General features: G+C 41.8%; 1 protein-coding gene across 1 annotated transcript in view; it reads right to left on the bottom strand.

Annotated features, from left to right (window-relative positions):
• Positions 1–262: 262 nt before the first annotated feature.
• The window catches only part of LOC142759327 (venom prothrombin activator porpharin-D-like), a 37,801-nt gene continuing 20,759 nt past the window's right edge, over positions 263–17,304 (bottom strand). The window contains exons 8-9 of the mRNA XM_075861397.1: positions 12,908–13,025; positions 263–10,564 (exon numbers count right to left, since the gene is read on the bottom strand). Coding sequence (XP_075717512.1) covers positions 9,987–10,564; positions 12,908–13,025 — 696 coding nt within the window. The 3' untranslated portion in view covers positions 263–9,986. The remainder of the gene's footprint in view (positions 10,565–12,907; positions 13,026–17,304) is intronic.

Here is a 17,304-nt window from a genome sequence, read left to right as displayed (position 1 = left end):
GGGACATACTGGGAGCTGTAGTTCTACGTTGCACAAACCTATATGTCAGGGGTTAAACTGAATTTTTAAATGATCCCTGTACTGAGTTGTATTTGTGCTGGTACTGTATATATGTACTGAGCTTTGTTCTGGGTCTGTATATATGTACTGACCTTTGTTCTGGTGCTGTGTACATGTACTGAGCTTTGTTCTGGTGCTGTATATTTGTATTGAGCTTGGTTCTGGTGCAGTATATACAGGTCCTTTTCAATTAATTAGAATATCATCAAAAAGTTATTTTATTTCAGTAATTCAATTCAAAAAGTGAAACTCATATATTATATAGATTCCTTACACACAGAGAGATCTATTTCCAGCATTTTTTTATTTTAATGTTGAATATTATGGCGAACAGTTAATAAAAACCCAAAATGTAGTCTCTCAGAAAATTTGAATATTATATAAGCCCAATTTCAGAAATGATTTTAATACCGAAATGTTGTCCTACTGAAAAGTAAGTACAGTGTATGTACTGATTACTCGGTCGGGGCTTTAGCACTTGCACGCCTAACCTGATATATATAAATATACGTCACTGGTAGGTTGCCCCTAGTTTTGGTGCGTGCCTGTCAGCATATGAGCATATGAGCATATGAGCTTTGTCTGTAATTACATTTTTATATTTTATACACAGGTGCTTGCTCTGCTCTTATTATTAATGTTGTAAGCATTATTTGATTTTGGTGGGTGGGTGGGGGGGGGATGCTTTTTTGATGTTCGCCCTGTTGGCAAAATTCCCTAGAAACTGCCCTGATTGTACTTGTTGTCTGTCTCTGAGCCGTCCTTTGGGAGAAAAGTTTTGCAAATAGTAGTCCCTCCATAGAGATGTTTCCTTTGTTATCTCTCCTTGTGCTGTCATGGGTGAAGGGAAAAAATATAATTACACTCACCAGTAATTTGATATTCCAAAACAAATGACAACACCCTCTTATTTGCTGCCTTTTTTTCCTCATGTGATGGTATATTTGGCACGGGGTGCTGAAAAAAATCGAATTACCGGTGGGTGTACTTTAGTGAAGTAATAGTTCAAATTTACTCACCGAGATGTTTTCTTTAATGAGTCTGAAGGCAGTACTCTATAGGGGGAATATATTAAAAGTTTTATGCTAGTTTTCTGGCGTAAAAAAAGTTATACATTTTGGCACACGCCATAGTTGCACTAAAATTTTAGACATTTTACTTCTCTCCCATTTTACAAAAGTGGTGCAAAGGGGGTGGGTTTAGTGGAAAGGGCAGGGCCTCTTACGGAACGACAGATTTACAATAATTTTATTCCAGAAGCTGGCGTAAATTATGCTGCAAATTACATCTGCTCATTGCGAGTGTGGATTTGTATTTCTGTCGTACGGAGAGACAAAGATGCCCGAAATTTATTAAGAGGTGTGAACTCCTTAATAAATTTGACACATTTTCCACCAACGTAAGTTCGTTTAAGACCGGCGTTTGAAACACCAGTCTTAATATATTGTCTTAATATATTTCCCAATAGGTTACATAGTTACTGTCATGTCCGTGGCTGCGGGCCGTCAGGTTCACTCTCCCCCTGACGACCGCAGCCATGGGTCGGCGAGCGCTGGCCCCAGTCTCCTCCTCAGGAGACGCCAGCGCTCACTTCCACTCACCTCCTTGCACTTTAAAGTGGCAGCGCGCACACCAGACTTTAATGAAGTATTAGCCCATGAGTGCCCTGGACTATAAGAGGGGTTCAGCCCCTTGCTTCTATGCCTGAGCGTTGTTGTCGTACCCTTAAGTTTGTCTATGCGATGGTCTCCTAGTGTGTTCCTGTTCCTGTTACCTGTATTCCGTGCTATCCTGGTCGCGTGCCGTGTTGAGCCAGAGTCGTGCTGTACTGTGCTGTATACCACGCCTGTCCTGCTTCACCACGCCTGACGTCTGCCTGCTGCCTAGTCCCAGCCGAGCCTGCCTTGCTACTGTCCGAAACTGCCACAGGTACCCTATACGAACTATAGACTTTAACCTGCGCCCTGTTGGCCAGCTGTCATACCGCCAAGGCGGTATGGCCCAGTGGGTCCACTAACCCTATGTGACAGTTACATAGGTTGAAAATAGACAAAGGTCTATAAAGTTTAACCTTTCTCGCTTAATTATGTCATTCATTGCTAGATTAATTATAACCCTGAATGCCATTCATTATTAAATAAGCATCTGGTTGTTATTATTATTTTTTATATATATATATATATATATATATATATATACACCGCGTTCCAAATTATTATGCAAATATTATTTTTCGCTGATTTTCCTAAATAGTCGATGCAAATGACAGTCAGTATAATCTTCAAGCCATCAACCGTTGGAGTATAATGCAAATTTTATTGAACAAATCTCCTACTGATAACAGTTTTTTTTTTTTAGAAGTAAAAAACTCAAAATGCACTGTTTAAAATTATTATGCACAACAGAGATCAAAACATTTTAAAGGTTGTAAAGAGAACTAAAATGGTAATTTGTTGAATTTGCATCATCAGGAGGTCATATTTACAGAAATCAAAAGCTCTTTCAATAAAAAAAAACTTAGCACGCCAAGTTACATGTTAACATAGGACCCCTTCTTTAATATATCACCTTCACAATTCTTGCATCCATTGAATTTGTGAGTATTTGGACAGTTTCTGCTTGAATATATTTGCAGGATGTCAGAATAGCCTCCCAGAGCTTCTGTTTTGATGTGAACTTCCTCCCACCCTCATAGATATTTTGCTTGAGGATGCTCCAAAGGTTCTCAATAGGGTTGAGGTCAGGAGAACATGGGGGTCACACCATGAGTTTTTCTCCTTTTATGCCTATAGCAGCCAATGACACAGAGGTATTCTTTGCAGCATGAGATGGTGCATTGTCCTGCATGAAGATAATTTTGCTACGGAAGGCACGCTTCTTCTTTTTGTACCACGGAAGAAAGTGGTCAGTCATAAACTCTACATACTTTGCAGAGGTCATTTTCACACCGTCAGGGACCTTAAAGGGGCCTAGCAGCTCTTTTTCCCCATGATTCTAGCCCAAAACATGACTCTGCCACCTCCTTGCTGACGTCGCAGCCTATCTGGACCATCCAGGGTTGCACGGCACTCATCAGTAAACAACACGGTTTGAAAATTAGTCTTCATGTATTTCTGAGCCCACTGCAACCGTTTCTGCTTAGGGGTGGCCGAATAATAGCATTATGCACACTTGCAAACCTCTGGAGGATCCTACACCTTGAGGTTTGCGGGACTCCAGAGGCACCAGCGGCTTCAAATACCGGTTTGCTGCTTTGCAATGGCATTTTAGCAGCCGCTCTCCTAATCCTATTAATTTGTCTGCCAGAAACCTTCCTCATTATGCCTTTATCTGAACGAACCCGTCTGTGCTCTGAATCAGCCACAAATCTTTTCACAGTACGATGATAACGCCTAAGTTTTCTTGAAATATCCAATGTTTTCATACCTTGTCCAAGGTATTGCACTATTTCACGCTTTTCGGCAGCAGAGAGATCCTTTTTCTTTCCAATATTGCTTGAAACCTGTGGCCTGCTTAAATAATGTAGAAGGTCCATCTTAAGTAGTTTTCCTTTGATTGGGCACACCTGGCAAACTAATTATCACAGGTGTCTGAGATTGATTACAATGATCCAAAGAGCCCTAGGACACAATACCATCCATGAGTTTAATTGAAAAACTAATAATTAAATGTTTGACACTTAAATCCAATGTGCATAATAATTTGGAACACGGTGTGTGTGTGTGTGTGTGTATATATATATATATATATATATATATATATATATATAATATACATTTTTATTGAAAGCTTCCCCAATTGTAACTATCATACATTGTACAAGAACAATAAAACAGAGAAATAAACAAAATAGTAACAGTCAAACAAGTGACAACATTGTAGAGCTAATGTGCTATACATCATTCTTTCGAGGCAGGGACGTTGGGAATGACACAAGCTTTACATTCGGGACCTACAATGCAATTTAGTAAAAAATCGGTATACAAAACAAGCCGTGACACATTATCCACAAAATGATAATCCTTAGCACCCCATAAAAGGACCGAAGATGTGCACTATGATAGTAATGTAGCGGTATAGGAAAGATCAGTGTTTAAAGTAGGAGCTTTGGTACCAGCAACTCCAATTATTTCAGAATTTGGTATGTTGCCAATTTTGGTTTGCTAACATTTGTTCATACATGTAAGTCATATTGACCAGTGCTATGACCTCTTGAATATGAGGTTGAGGCACACGTTTCCAATGTCTCGTTATCACCAATTTAGTGGCAATAAGGATATGGGCACCGAATGATAATTTTGCATGGGGTGCCATCTATACTAAGGCTGGCCCTGGGTGTAATATAGAGAATATGTCTGTTTTCCTGTGTGGTATAGTAAAGAGGACCTATCCGCTATCTTGTGTGATGTTCTATATAGAAGCTGTCAGCTCTCCTGTGTGTTGTATAGAGGATCTGTCAGCTCTCCTGTCTGTTGTATAGAGGATCTGTCAGCTCTCCTGTGTGGTGTAGTAAAGAGGAACTGTCAGTTCTCCTGTGTGGTGTAGTAAAGAGGAACTGTCAGTTCTCCTGTGTGGTGTAGTATGGAGGAGCTCTCAGTTCTCCTGTGTGGTGTAGTAAAGAGGGACTGTCAGCTCTCCTGTGTGATGTAGTAAAGAGGACCTGTCAGATCTAATGTGTGGTGTAGTAAAGAGGATCTGTCAGCTCTCCTGTGTAGTATAGTATAAAGCACTTGTCAGCTCTCCTGTGGAAGCATAGTATAGAGGACCTGTTAGCTCTTCTGTGTGGTGTAGTATAGAAGATGTCAGTTTTTCTGTGTGGTATAGTAAAGAGGACCTGTCAACTCTCCTATGTGCTGTATTACAGAGCATCTGTCAGCTCTCCTGTGTGGTGTAGTATAGAGGATCTGTCAGCTCTCATGTGTAGTATAGTATAAAGGACCTGTCACCTCTGCTGTGGGAGAGTAGTATAGAGGACCTGTCGGCTCTTCTGTGCAGTGTAGTATAGAGAATATGTCACATCTCATTTGTATTGTTGTATAGAGGATCTGTCAGCTCTCCTGTGTTCTGTAGTACATAGACTTTGTCAGCTCTCTTGTGTGAGGTAGTATAGATGATCTGTCAGCTCTCCTGTGTGGTTTAGTTTAGAGCACCTGCCAGCTCTCCTGTATTCTGTAGTACATTGAAGAGCATTTGTCAGCTCTCCTGTGAGGTGTAGTATCAAGGACCTGTCAGCTCTCCTGTGTGGTGTAGTATAAAGGATCTGTCAGCTCTCTTGTGTGGTGTAGTATGGAGAATCTGTCCGCTCTCTTGTGTGATGTAGTATAGAGGATCTGTCCACTCTCCTGAGGGGTTTAGTATAGAGGATTGGTCAGGTCTCCAGTGTGGTGTAGTATAGAGGATCTCTCAGCTCCCTCATGTGGTGTAGTATAGAGGACCTGTCAGCTCTCCTGTCTTGTGTAGTATAGAAGATTTGTCAGCTCTCCTGTGTGGTGTAGTATAAAGGATCTGTCAGCTGTCCTGTGTTGTGCAGTATAAAGGATATGTCAGCTCTCCTGTGTGGTGTAGTATAGAGGATTTGTCAGCTCTCCTGTGTGGTGTAGTATAAAGGATCTGTCAGCTCTCCTGTGTTGTGCAGTATAAAGGATATGTCAGCTCTCCTGTGTGGTGTAGTATAGAGGATCTGTCAGCTCTCCTGTGTGGTGTAGTATAGAGGATCTGTCAGCTGTCCTGTGTGGTGTAGTATAGAGGATCTGTCAGCTCTCATGTGTAGTATAGTATAAAGGACCTGTCAGCTCTGCTGTGGGAGAGTAGTATAGAGGACCTGTCAGCTCTTCTGTGCGGTGTAGTATAGAGAATATGTCACATCTCCTTTGTATTGTTGTATAGAGGATCTGTCAGCTCTCCTGTGTTCTGTAGTACATAGAATTTGTCAGCTCTCTTGTGTGAGGTAGTATAGAGGATCTGTCCACTCTCCTGAGGGGTTTAGTATAGAGGATTGGTCAGGTCTCCTGTGTGGTGTAGTATAGAGGATCTCTCAGCTCCCTCATGTGGTGTAGTATAGAGGACCTGTCAGCTCTCCTGTCTTGTGTAGTATAGAAGATTTGTCAGCTCTCCTGTGTGGTGTAGTATAAAGGATCTGTCAGCTCTCCTGTGTTGTGCAGTATAAAGGATATGTCAGCTCTCCTGTGTGGTGTAGTATAGAGGATTTGTCAGCTCTCCTGTGTGGTGTAGTATAAAGGATCTGTCAGCTCTCCTGTGTTGTGCAGTATAAAGGATATGTCAGCTCTCCTGTGTGGTGTAGTATAGAGGATTTGTCAGCTCTCCTGTGTGGTGTAGTATAGAGGATCTGTCAGCTGTCCTGTGTGGTGTAGTATAGAGGATCTGTCAGCTCTCATGTGTAGTATAATATAAAGGACCTGTCAGCTCTGCTGTGGGAGAGTAGTATAGAGGACCTGTCAGCTCTTCTGTGCGGTGTAGTATAGAGAATATGTCACATCTCCTTTGTATTGTTGTATAGATCATCTGTCAGCTCTCCTGTGTGGTGTAGTATAGAGGATCTGTCAGCTGTCCTGTGTGGTGTAGTATAGAGGATCTGTCAGCTCTCATGTGTAGTATAGTATAAAGGACCTGTCAGCTCTGCTGTGGGAGAGTAGTATAGAGGACCTGTCAGCTCTTCTGTGCGGTGTAGTATAGAGAATATGTCACATCTCCTTTGTATTGTTGTATAGAGGATCTGTCAGCTCTCCTGTGTTCTGTAGTACATAGAATTTGTCAGCTCTCTTGTGTGAGGTAGTATAGAGGATCTGTCCACTCTCCTGAGGGGTTTAGTATAGACGATTGGTCAGGTCTCCTGTGTGGTGTAGTATAGAGGATCTCTCAGCTCCCTCATGTGGTGTAGTATAGAGGACCTGTCAGCTCTCCTGTCTTGTGTAGTATAGAAGATTTGTCAGCTCTCCTGTGTGGTGTAGTATAAAGGATCTGTCAGCTCTCCTGTGTTGTGCAGTATAAAGGATATGTCAGATCTCCTCTGTGGTGTAGTATAGAGGATTTGTCAGCTCTCCAGTGTGGTGTAGTATAAAGGATCTGTCAGCTCTCCTGTGTGGTGTAGTATAAAGGATCTGTCAGCTCTCCTGTGTGGTGTAGTATAGAGGATCTGTCAGCTCTCCTGTGTGGTGTAGTATAGAGGATTTGTCAGCTCTCCTGTGTTCTGCAGTACATAGCATTTGTCAGCTCTCCTGAGTAGTGTAGTATAGGGGCTGTCAGCTCTTCTGTGTAGAGTAGTATAGAGGATCTGTCAGCTCTCCTATTCTGTAGTATAGAGAATCTGATATGACTTCTATAGTGGCTTTGTATAGTAAATTACTATAAAGGCAGGGCCCAGACCCACTAGCGGCTGATGTATGATATATGTAATTTACTAACATACAGGGGCTGATATTACCAGGGCTGATATGACTTCTGTAAAGGCTGATATAACCTGCTGGCTTGGGCAGATGTTCAGTCCGGGCCTGTTCATTACCCATTTTCCTTTGTCCCTAAGGTGGTGTCTGATTTCCATAGGCTTCAAGATATTGTATTGTCTTTGTTCTGCTCTAACCTAAAAAATATGGATGAAGAATCTTTTCATTGTCGCAATGTAAGCCAAGTTTTGGCAAGGCAGGGAGTTTATTGTCACAAAGGTTTACAGTAGCCCAGATCTGATGCGAACAGAAAGTCTGTCATACTAACAGGTGGTATTATGGAAACGCCCACAAGGGGTGCAAACACTTCTCACAGATGAGAATGTTACAACGAATGCAATGGTGACAATGGTGGCTCACCGCTTATCTTCCGGATAGAACTTTCATCTGCGTAAATCCAGCCTTAGAAAAATTAGATTTGCATAAAATTGTAACTAGCCATTAAACACTGCCTGGATTCAGGGCCAGCGTTACGGGGGTACACTGGGCAATTGCCCAGGGCTCCCATCCTTTCAGGGCACCCTGCCCACTATAGCAGCCATTGCCACTGCTATGGGGCCCATGACGTGAGGGGGCCTGTGCCGCTTAGAACATAATATTTATGGGCCGGGCAGCACGGGCCCCCTCATGCCCAGTGGCATCGCTAGCACAGGAGGGGCCCCCAGTGCTAGCGACTGCCACATTCAATTGTATCTGTGTCCTCAGGACGCAGATACAATTGAATATTATGGTGGAGCAGCTCCCTGCTCCGCCATTCACTAGGCTACAGGCTACATTATGCCTGCAGCCTACAAGAGGATAGGACAGAATCCCTGCGAAGGCTGATGTGATGATGCCACTGGATCACGCTGGCCTACGCAAGGATCCCGTCTGGAGCCTGTGGAACAGCTCCATAAGTCGCGGGAATGAGGCTAGGTAAGTAAAATTTTTTTCAATTTGTTTCTGGAGCTGTGTGGCACCATCTACAAGGGGGGGCTGTGAGAGACTATCTACAGGGGGGCAGTGTGGCACTATCTACAAGAGGTGCGGCTGTGTGGTACTATCTACAAGAGGGGGGCTGTGTGGCACTATCTACAAGATGGATCTGTGTGGCACCATCTACAAGGGTGGCTGTGTGGCACCATCTACAAGGGGGGGCTGTATGGTACAATCTACAGGAGGGGGGCTATGTGGCACTATCTACAATGGGGGCTGTGTGTGGCACTATCTACAGGGGGCTGTCTGTGCCGCAATCTACAGGGGGCTGTGTGTGGAACTAACTACAGGGGATGCTGTGGCACTATGTAAAGGGGGCATTATTACGGTGTGGGGGCAAAAAGGGGGCATGGATACTGATAGGGCACTTTTATTGTGTCGAGCTCTCAGAGATCAATATTACCATCTGGGACACTGTGAATTACGAGTTTGTTTAGAGGATGGGGTATAGGTGGGGAGCGTGCTAGAAACCATCATGTCTGTGTGTCAAATTCTGCAGAGAAGAAGAGTGGCTGGAATAAGTCATCACAGTGGTCTGGGCTAGAAGGAGAAAAAAAGGGAAAGTGAATGACTAATCATAGAAAACATCACCAGTGAGTCCCTGGATATAAGTGTGGTGTTATCACTTATATGGTCTGCAGAGCTCCTGTGTATTAACTGCCATCTACCATTATTTGGTCACTATATGGTAGTAATATAGGTATTTGTATAGTGGTTTTTATTCAGTAACAGTATGGGGGTATTATTCAGTCACTATGTTGTTATGGTGTGGCAGTATTATTCAGTAACAGTCTGGGGGTATCATTCAGTGGTTATAGTGTGGCGGTATTATTTGGACCTTATATTGTGTTATTATTGGTAATATTGGTCTTATAATAGTGAGTTGTGTTCAGTAACAGTATGCAGGTAATATTTCATATGGTATAGTGGTATGATATAATAACTGTATATGTATATCATGTTTTTTCTGTAAGAGGGGGACATATGCTTTGGGTCTTGCAACCCTCTTGGACACGATAGAAATTAGCGATGCAGTTCTCTGCACACCGCCTTCTGAATTGACTGCAATATTGATACAATAATTCAGCATTTGGGGCCACACTTTTAACTTTTCCCAGGGCCACACTTTGTCTAAAACCTGCCCTGCCTCGATTGTTTATTACTTTATTACCTCTTCAAGCTGGTTATATGGTTTCATGGAGTACACCCCTACTGGGCTGTGAATTATGGCCTATCATATTGGTAGCTTTGAAAGCATCTTATTCTTCAACCCATATTCCAAATTATTCCAGGCTTTCACATTGTGTTAAGCTGCTTTGATTGTCATTCTTTGGTGGCATCCATTTCCTAAATATATGCTGTTACCACCATGAATAATGTGGTACTGACAAGTTTTCCTCCCTTAAGACATACAGTCAGATGCAGTCTCTCTTTAGTCCAAACTTTTACAATAAATCAGTATTTATTATAGTAAAAAAAATTCTGTTCACTTTATAATGTTTTAACAACTGCCTCATCTATTCCATCTGTTTCTATAATGGTGTCCTTTATCCACGAGATATAATTAGATACTCTTGTGTACACACCATATTTTCCTTCTTGGGCACATCCTTCTCCCCAGCTCACCACACCTACCAGGTACCAGGTGTTGCGATATACCACAGCAAATGGACCTCCGCTGTCCCCTTTACAAGAGTCCTTTGCCTCAATATTGTATCCAGCACAGAACATGTTCCCTGTTAGCACCGTATCGGTGGAAGCTATGCAAGTGTCTTGGTTGACAATAGGTAATCGAACCTTTAGTAGGAAGCGACTGGCACGCCCTTTATATCGTGTGGCTCCCCAACCACTTACTTGCCCTATCTCGCCTTCTTGAGTTAGTTGACGTCCAAGCCCAGGGCTAGGCAAGCAGATAGGTCGTGTGTATTCACTGAAGATAGCTGGGCTACGTAGGTACAGAAGGGCAATGTCATGGTCATAATGTTCCCCCAAATAGTATGGATGGGAGAAAACTTTCAGCACTGCAATTTTCTGCTCATCCTGATCTCGTAGATATTTGTCATAATCCCCTAGAAAATAGATGGATATATAAAAGCATCAAATATTTTTACCAGATCTATATTTGCAACTACAGATTAAATTGATCCGTATATTGTTGATAACCCCACAGCTGAACATTTGCTAACCCCATAGCTGAACATTTGCTTTTTCCTTTGGGTTCTTATATTTTGCCCTGATGTAAACCACCAATAACATACTATATATAGCAAGGAAAGGGATAAAGATAGAAGGGCAAAAACAATTAATTAATCTCTTTACTTAAATAAAATACCGGCAAGAGCAGGCATGTATTGCCTATTGGGAGAGAATATCCCCTATATTAAATCGCCCTATTGTTTAACATTTCAAATCCCATTTATTTGTATTAATTGCTCTTATTTTACTGCTTTCTTAAATATACAGAGAGCAATGAGTAAATACAATAAATGGGAATAGGGCGGGAGAGCTCAGATGTAATATATTGTAGCCATGAGTTCAGGTATTAACTTGTATAAGCAGGGGACTTTATGAAGCTAGTGCACTATTAGTATAATTTTGTATTTAACTTCCTTTTAAAGGGAACGTGCCACCAGCATTTCACCTATTGAACTTTACTTATCCCTCACTGGCCGCTGCTATAAAAAGTTCATTGCCGTTATCCCCGCTCCTAAACTCCTCCTCCGACTGTAAATAACGGTCTGCAAACATTTTGCGCTTTCTATCGTAATAATTTGATGTTCCTTTGTGCGCACACACCAGAAGAGGACATCAATGCATAAGCGTGGAATATTGTGTGCTGGGGAAGGCGAGGAGCTGTCAATCAAATGTAAGGAGGCGGGGTCAACTCGGAAAGACTTGAGGAATGAAGATATGACTCTTTTATGCTCATTAGCATACGGTGCGGGAACACTAAAAAACGGAATACTAAAGCTACAGAGCAGACTAAGAAGACAATTATAGGTTACATAGAAATGATCTTTCACCCACTACCACCATCTTTCACCCACTACCAACCTTTCCTTGCTATATATTATTTATTTAATTCTGCAGAGGTGGGAATAGAGTAGCGGTTGCCAAACACCTCAAGCACGGCTTACCCTTGGTAAACACCAGATGTTAATAGGGAATATGCAGTCGGTCCTATCTATTTTTACTCCCGCCTTTAGACTATTACAGCAGTAAGCATATTTTTTATGTTCTATCTATGCTACCTCTAGCCTTGGTCAAAACTTCAGTGTAGACTTACTGTAAAATATCTATGAGCATCTTAGTTTGTTACCTTACCTGTATGTCAAGATTAATTGGTAACCACTGTTCGAAGCACTCATTCTCTCCCCTCATAAGGAGACCAGACTCTGCCAGACTACCCAAGCAGTTCTTGTCTCCCGGAAACAAGAAATCATACAAGTCACATGACTTGTTTGCACCATTTTCTGCCGCCTGGTGACAGTCAGACTGCTTTCACACAACACCAATTAAACTTACAATTATTTAATATATTAATATATGTGGCCCATTTAGAGAAGCTAATTGTTTGGCACAGAATCATTACGGGCAGTAAAATCTTCCAGCAAGTTTCTATGAAAATAATACATATCACATCAATAATGAATAATACTGCTACTGTGCGGATTTGACTAGTTTGCCTTCTTCCACTGGCTTCTCACTTTTCTTTCTGCAGGATACTTGTCCCTTTTTTTGCATCTAGGAAACTTAGCAACAGGTCACTGCTTAAACTTTACAAAGCTTTACAAAAATAACTGCTGTAATTTGGTTGCTGTGGTTGCCCTCATTTTAAGGCTAGAGCTACATGGCAACTGTGGCCGCAACACGTCACATGGCCAAAGATCGCTTTGTGATCGCAGTGTCTCGCTGGTTGCATTGCAGTAATAGAAGTGAGTGTGGGCAAGATGCGACCCGCAGGTTCCCACCACATGACAGTCGCAAGAAATCAAGACTTGAAGGATTTCTTGTGACTGTTGTGTCGCAGTCATGGCAACCTGCAGGTTGCAACGCAGTCATATTCCTACAATGCAGCCATCGCAAATATCTTTGGACGTGTGACCTGTGTCATGGCTAAAGTCCCCGTGTAGCCCATGGCTTATTGACTCTATTTCCCTCATTACAGTGTGTCTGCTGATGGACTGACAGGTAAGTTGTGGGGAATGTGATATTTCCATGTCCTTCCTGCTATAAAAGAGAGCAACTCAGAAAATATGTATTTTTTAGAGAACTGTAGAGCCTACTTTAAATAATTTAGAAAACATAATATATTTGAAAAACTCACTAAAGTTATATTAAGCAGTTTTATTGACTACCTGACGGATGATTACTTCATATATGCTACCGCATTGTCAGTGAAGACAGCTCACCAATAGTAACATGATGTGGGTCAATGCTTTCAAAGCAGTGGGCGGCAGACACTACCCAACGCTGGCTAATCAGGCTCCCACTGCAGAAGTCTACTCCTCGAGAAGTGCGAATCATAACCTTTAACAGGCAGCACAAAGAGAAAGAGATAAAAATATATATATACATCTGCTATCTAAAAAATACCATATCTGAAGTACAACTGTTAAGCGGTCAACGTAATTTCTGTAATTACGTCTTTACAGATAAGAGCATTGAAATGGGCTTTATGTTCTAGTCCAAAATATTGTATAATAAAATGTGTATGTAAGTTTTATTTATCATATAAAATAAAGGTCTAATAGAGAGGTCTACATTATTTTTTCTTTATTTATAGCATTTCAAGGTTAAATTGTTATTACTGCGAAGCAGGGCGGATACGCTGCACAAAAGCATGCAGCGTATCCACCCTGTGCCCCGCAAGGAATTCAGGGTGAAAAAGCGCACCAAGCTGTGGTGCAGTTTTTCTCCCAGGAATGTCCGCTGCGGAGAACTGCAGCACTTAGCCAGCGTACTAGCAGGCCGGCCTCCTGGGGTAACGTTTTATCCCAGGAGACTGCTACAGCTTGTGATTGGATGCAGCGTCATCCCAGGAGACCGGCCCTCTGACGTCATCCAGGCCGGCCTCCTGGGATGATGTTTCATCCCGTGTGACCGCCGCTACAGCCTGTGATTTGCTGCAGCAGTCACATCACATGGGATGAAGCGTCATCACAGGAGGCCGCTCTAGAGGGAAGAAAGCAAGACTTCTTGGTGTGTCATTTTTTTTTTCTGTGTTGCTTTTTTTTCCGCGGAATCGCTGTGAACCTGCCGCAAAAAATGCAACAACTGCTATTTGTTGCGGGATTTACCTCCCCATTGAATTCAATGGGGAAAACATGCAACAAATAAGCAGCGTTTAAGCAAATACAATTGACATGCTGCGGAATAAAATGTGTTTTTTCCACTCAGTATTTACGCAGCGTGTGGATGAGATTTGTTTTATCTCATCCACTTTGCTGCTACTGTGTATGATGCGGATTTTCCGCAAAACAAATTTCGCAATGCAACGTGTAAACTGACCCTAACGGTATGTTCACACGATTAACAAAATACGTCTGAAAATACGGAGCTGTTTTCAAGGGAAAACAGCTCCTGATTTTCAGACGTTTTTTGAGCAACTCGCGTTTATGCTGCATTTTTGTTGGCCGTTTTTGGAGCGGTTTTCATTGGAGTCTATGAGAAAACAGCTCCAAAAACGTCCCAAGAAGTGTCCTGCACTTCTTTTGACTAGCCGTAATTTTACGTGCCGTATTTTGACAGCGACGCAGATGGTTGCCGACGTATTAGAGCCGTCTTTTCAGGCGTAATTCGAGACGTAAAACGCCTCAATTACGTCTGAAAAGAGGTCATGTGCACATACCCTTAGAGTGAAAAGGTCCTGCACTAGATTTTAGGAAGAGATAACCCTTTTCTTGGTTGAACTTAATGGACATATGTCTTTATTTTTTTTATTTTTTTTTACAGAACTAACAATGTAGTTATGTAATAACATGCAAGAGCACTCCAAGGTTTCTACATCTCTCATTGATTTTAATGAAGTGTAGGCAATGCATGGTCATCTCTCCATGTTATACAACAGTGGGCGGCCCTAGTTACGGGGTTTCTACTAATATGGGCAGCATGGCGGCTCAGTGGTTAGCGCTGTTGTCTTGCAGTGCTGAAAAGCTGGGTTTGAATCTGTAATCTGCTTTACTTTTACACTCCAAAAACATACAGATAGGGAACAGTGAGTGATAACCTCTGTACAATGCTGCTAAATATTTTGGTGCTATATTAGTAACATAAATGTGACCCTAAGGCTATGTTCACACGCCAGATTCTGTCATGGAATCCGCCCCGAAATCGGTCCACAAACTGTGTCCTATTGATTTCAATCCACATTGCGTAAAACAGAGAAGTGACAAGTCACTTCTTGATGCGGATTCTGCGCTGAAATCGCGATTCGATTGAATAGCACTAATCCGCGTGTGGATCCATGGCAAATGAAACTGCAAATCCGCAACGTATTTTTCTGTTATGTGAACATAGCCCTAAAGGATTGTATGAGAAGACAGAATAATCGGCACTGCTCTGTCTCTTGGAGCACTGTGTGTCCCAGCACCATGCATGAACTTCCGCACGATTCACATCAATCAATAACAGGTGGTGCTCTGTGGTATTTAGAAAGAAGTTCTTGGAATGCACAAAAAAGAGAAAGAGAAAATCCACAGCACTCACAATTCAGTAGAAATATTCTTTGTTTCATAAGCATAACAAAGCAATAGATGTGGAGCACAAGCCTACGGCCGATTCACGTGTACCCACGATGTGTCAAGGCCTTAGCGTTCTGGTAGACCCCGCCCCCTTACATACACACAGGGAAGTTCTAATCACTTAAAGAGTTTTTATACAACGTTTAACCCCTTCCCACTGCAGCCACTTTTGACCTTCCTGACAGCCTTTTTTTTCAAATCTGACGTGTCACTTTATGTTGTAATAACTTTGGAATGCTTTTACATATCCTGGCGATTCTGAAATTGATTTCTCATGACACATTGTACTTTAAGTTAGTGGTAAAATCTGGTCGATACATTCAGTATTTGATTGTGGAAAAACACCAAAATGTTGTGAAAAATGTCAAAAATTTGCATTTTTGTGAATTTAAATATATTTGCTTGTAAGAAAGATAGTAATACCGCACAAAACAGGTGCTAATTAACATTTCCCATATGTTTACTTTAGATTGGCATCGTTTTTTGAACATCCTTTTATTTTTCTAGGACGTTACAAGGCTTAGAACTTTAGCAAAAAATATCTCACATTTTGAAAATTTCAAAAGGCTATTTTTACAGGGACCAGTTCAGTTGTGTAGTGGCTTTGAGGGGCCTATACATTACAAACCCCCATAAGTCACCCCATTTTAAAAACTGCACCCCTCAAAGTATTCAAAACAGCATTTAGAAAGTTTCTTAACCCTTTAGGCGTTTCACAAGAATTTTAGCAATGTAGAGGTGAAATTTTCAAATTATTTTTTTTGCAGAAATTCATAGTTAATCTATTTATTTCTGTAACACAGAAAGTTTTACCAGAGAAATGCAACTCAATATTTATTTGCCCAGATTCTGCAGTTTTTAGAAACATCCCACATGTGGCCCTGGTATCCTAATGGACTGAAACACAGGCCTCAGAAACAAAGGAGAACCTAGTGGATTTTGGAGCCTTCTTTTTATTAGAATATATTTTAGGCACCATGTCAGGTTTGAAGAAGTCTTGTGATGCCAAAACAAAGGAAACACCCCGAAAAATACCCCATATTGGACACTACACCCCACAAGGAATTCATCTAGGGGTGTAGTGAGCATTTTGACCCCACAGCTGTTTCATAGATTTTATTAGAATTTGGGCATGAAAATGAAAAAATTATTAAGATGTAGTTTTAGCTAAAAAAAAACAACCCCACAAAGAATAAAGTAGAAAAAAGCCCCCTAACATTTGTAAAGCAACTTCTCTGGAGTACGGAAATACCCCATATGTGGTCAGAAACTGCTGTTTGGGCACACGGCAGGGCTCAGAAGAGAAGGATCGCTATTTGGCTTTTGGAGCACAGATTTTGCTGGATTGTTTTTTTGGCGCTATGTCCTTTTACAAAGCCCCTAAGGTACCAGTACAGTGGAAACCACCCAAAAGTGACTCCATTTACAAAACTACACCTCTTGTGAAATTAATCTAGGGGTGTAGTCAGCATTTTGACCCCACAGGTGTTTCATAGATTTAATTAGAATTGGGCAGTGAAAATAAAAATAATATTTTTTTCCAATAAGACATAGCTTTAGCTCAAAAATTTAAATTTTCTCAACAAATAAAGAAGAAAAAGCACCCCAACATTTGTAAAGCAATTTCTCCTGAATATGGCACAGTAGGGTTCAAAAGGGTAAGAGCACCATTTGGCTTTTGGACTGCAGATTTTGCTGTATTGGTTTCTGGGCGCTATGTCACATTCGCAAAGCCCCTGTGGGACCAAAACAGTGGAAACCCCCCCAGAAGTGACCAACTGTCAGATTTTTTTTCTAATACACCGATGTAGTGCAATGTATTACATCTGTCAGTTGTTCACTGACAACAAGCCGATTAGGCTTTCGCCTCCGGGCGGGCCCAATCGGCTTCCGTAATGGCAGAGCAGGAGACCATTGCTAGAACTCCTGTTGCCATAGCAGCAGTCGGCAGCCCTGCGATCGCATGTAGGGCTGCCGATTTGCTGCCAACCTCTAAGTAGAAGCAATCGCTTTCGATCGCTGCATCTAAGGGGTTAATGTCAGGGATCGGAGCTAGCTCCGGTTCC

This window comes from Rhinoderma darwinii, chromosome 4 (assembly GCF_050947455.1).
Source record: "Rhinoderma darwinii isolate aRhiDar2 chromosome 4, aRhiDar2.hap1, whole genome shotgun sequence".
Taxonomy (NCBI): domain Eukaryota; kingdom Metazoa; phylum Chordata; class Amphibia; order Anura; family Rhinodermatidae; genus Rhinoderma; species Rhinoderma darwinii.
This window is presented reverse-complemented; position numbering and strand designations above follow the sequence as displayed.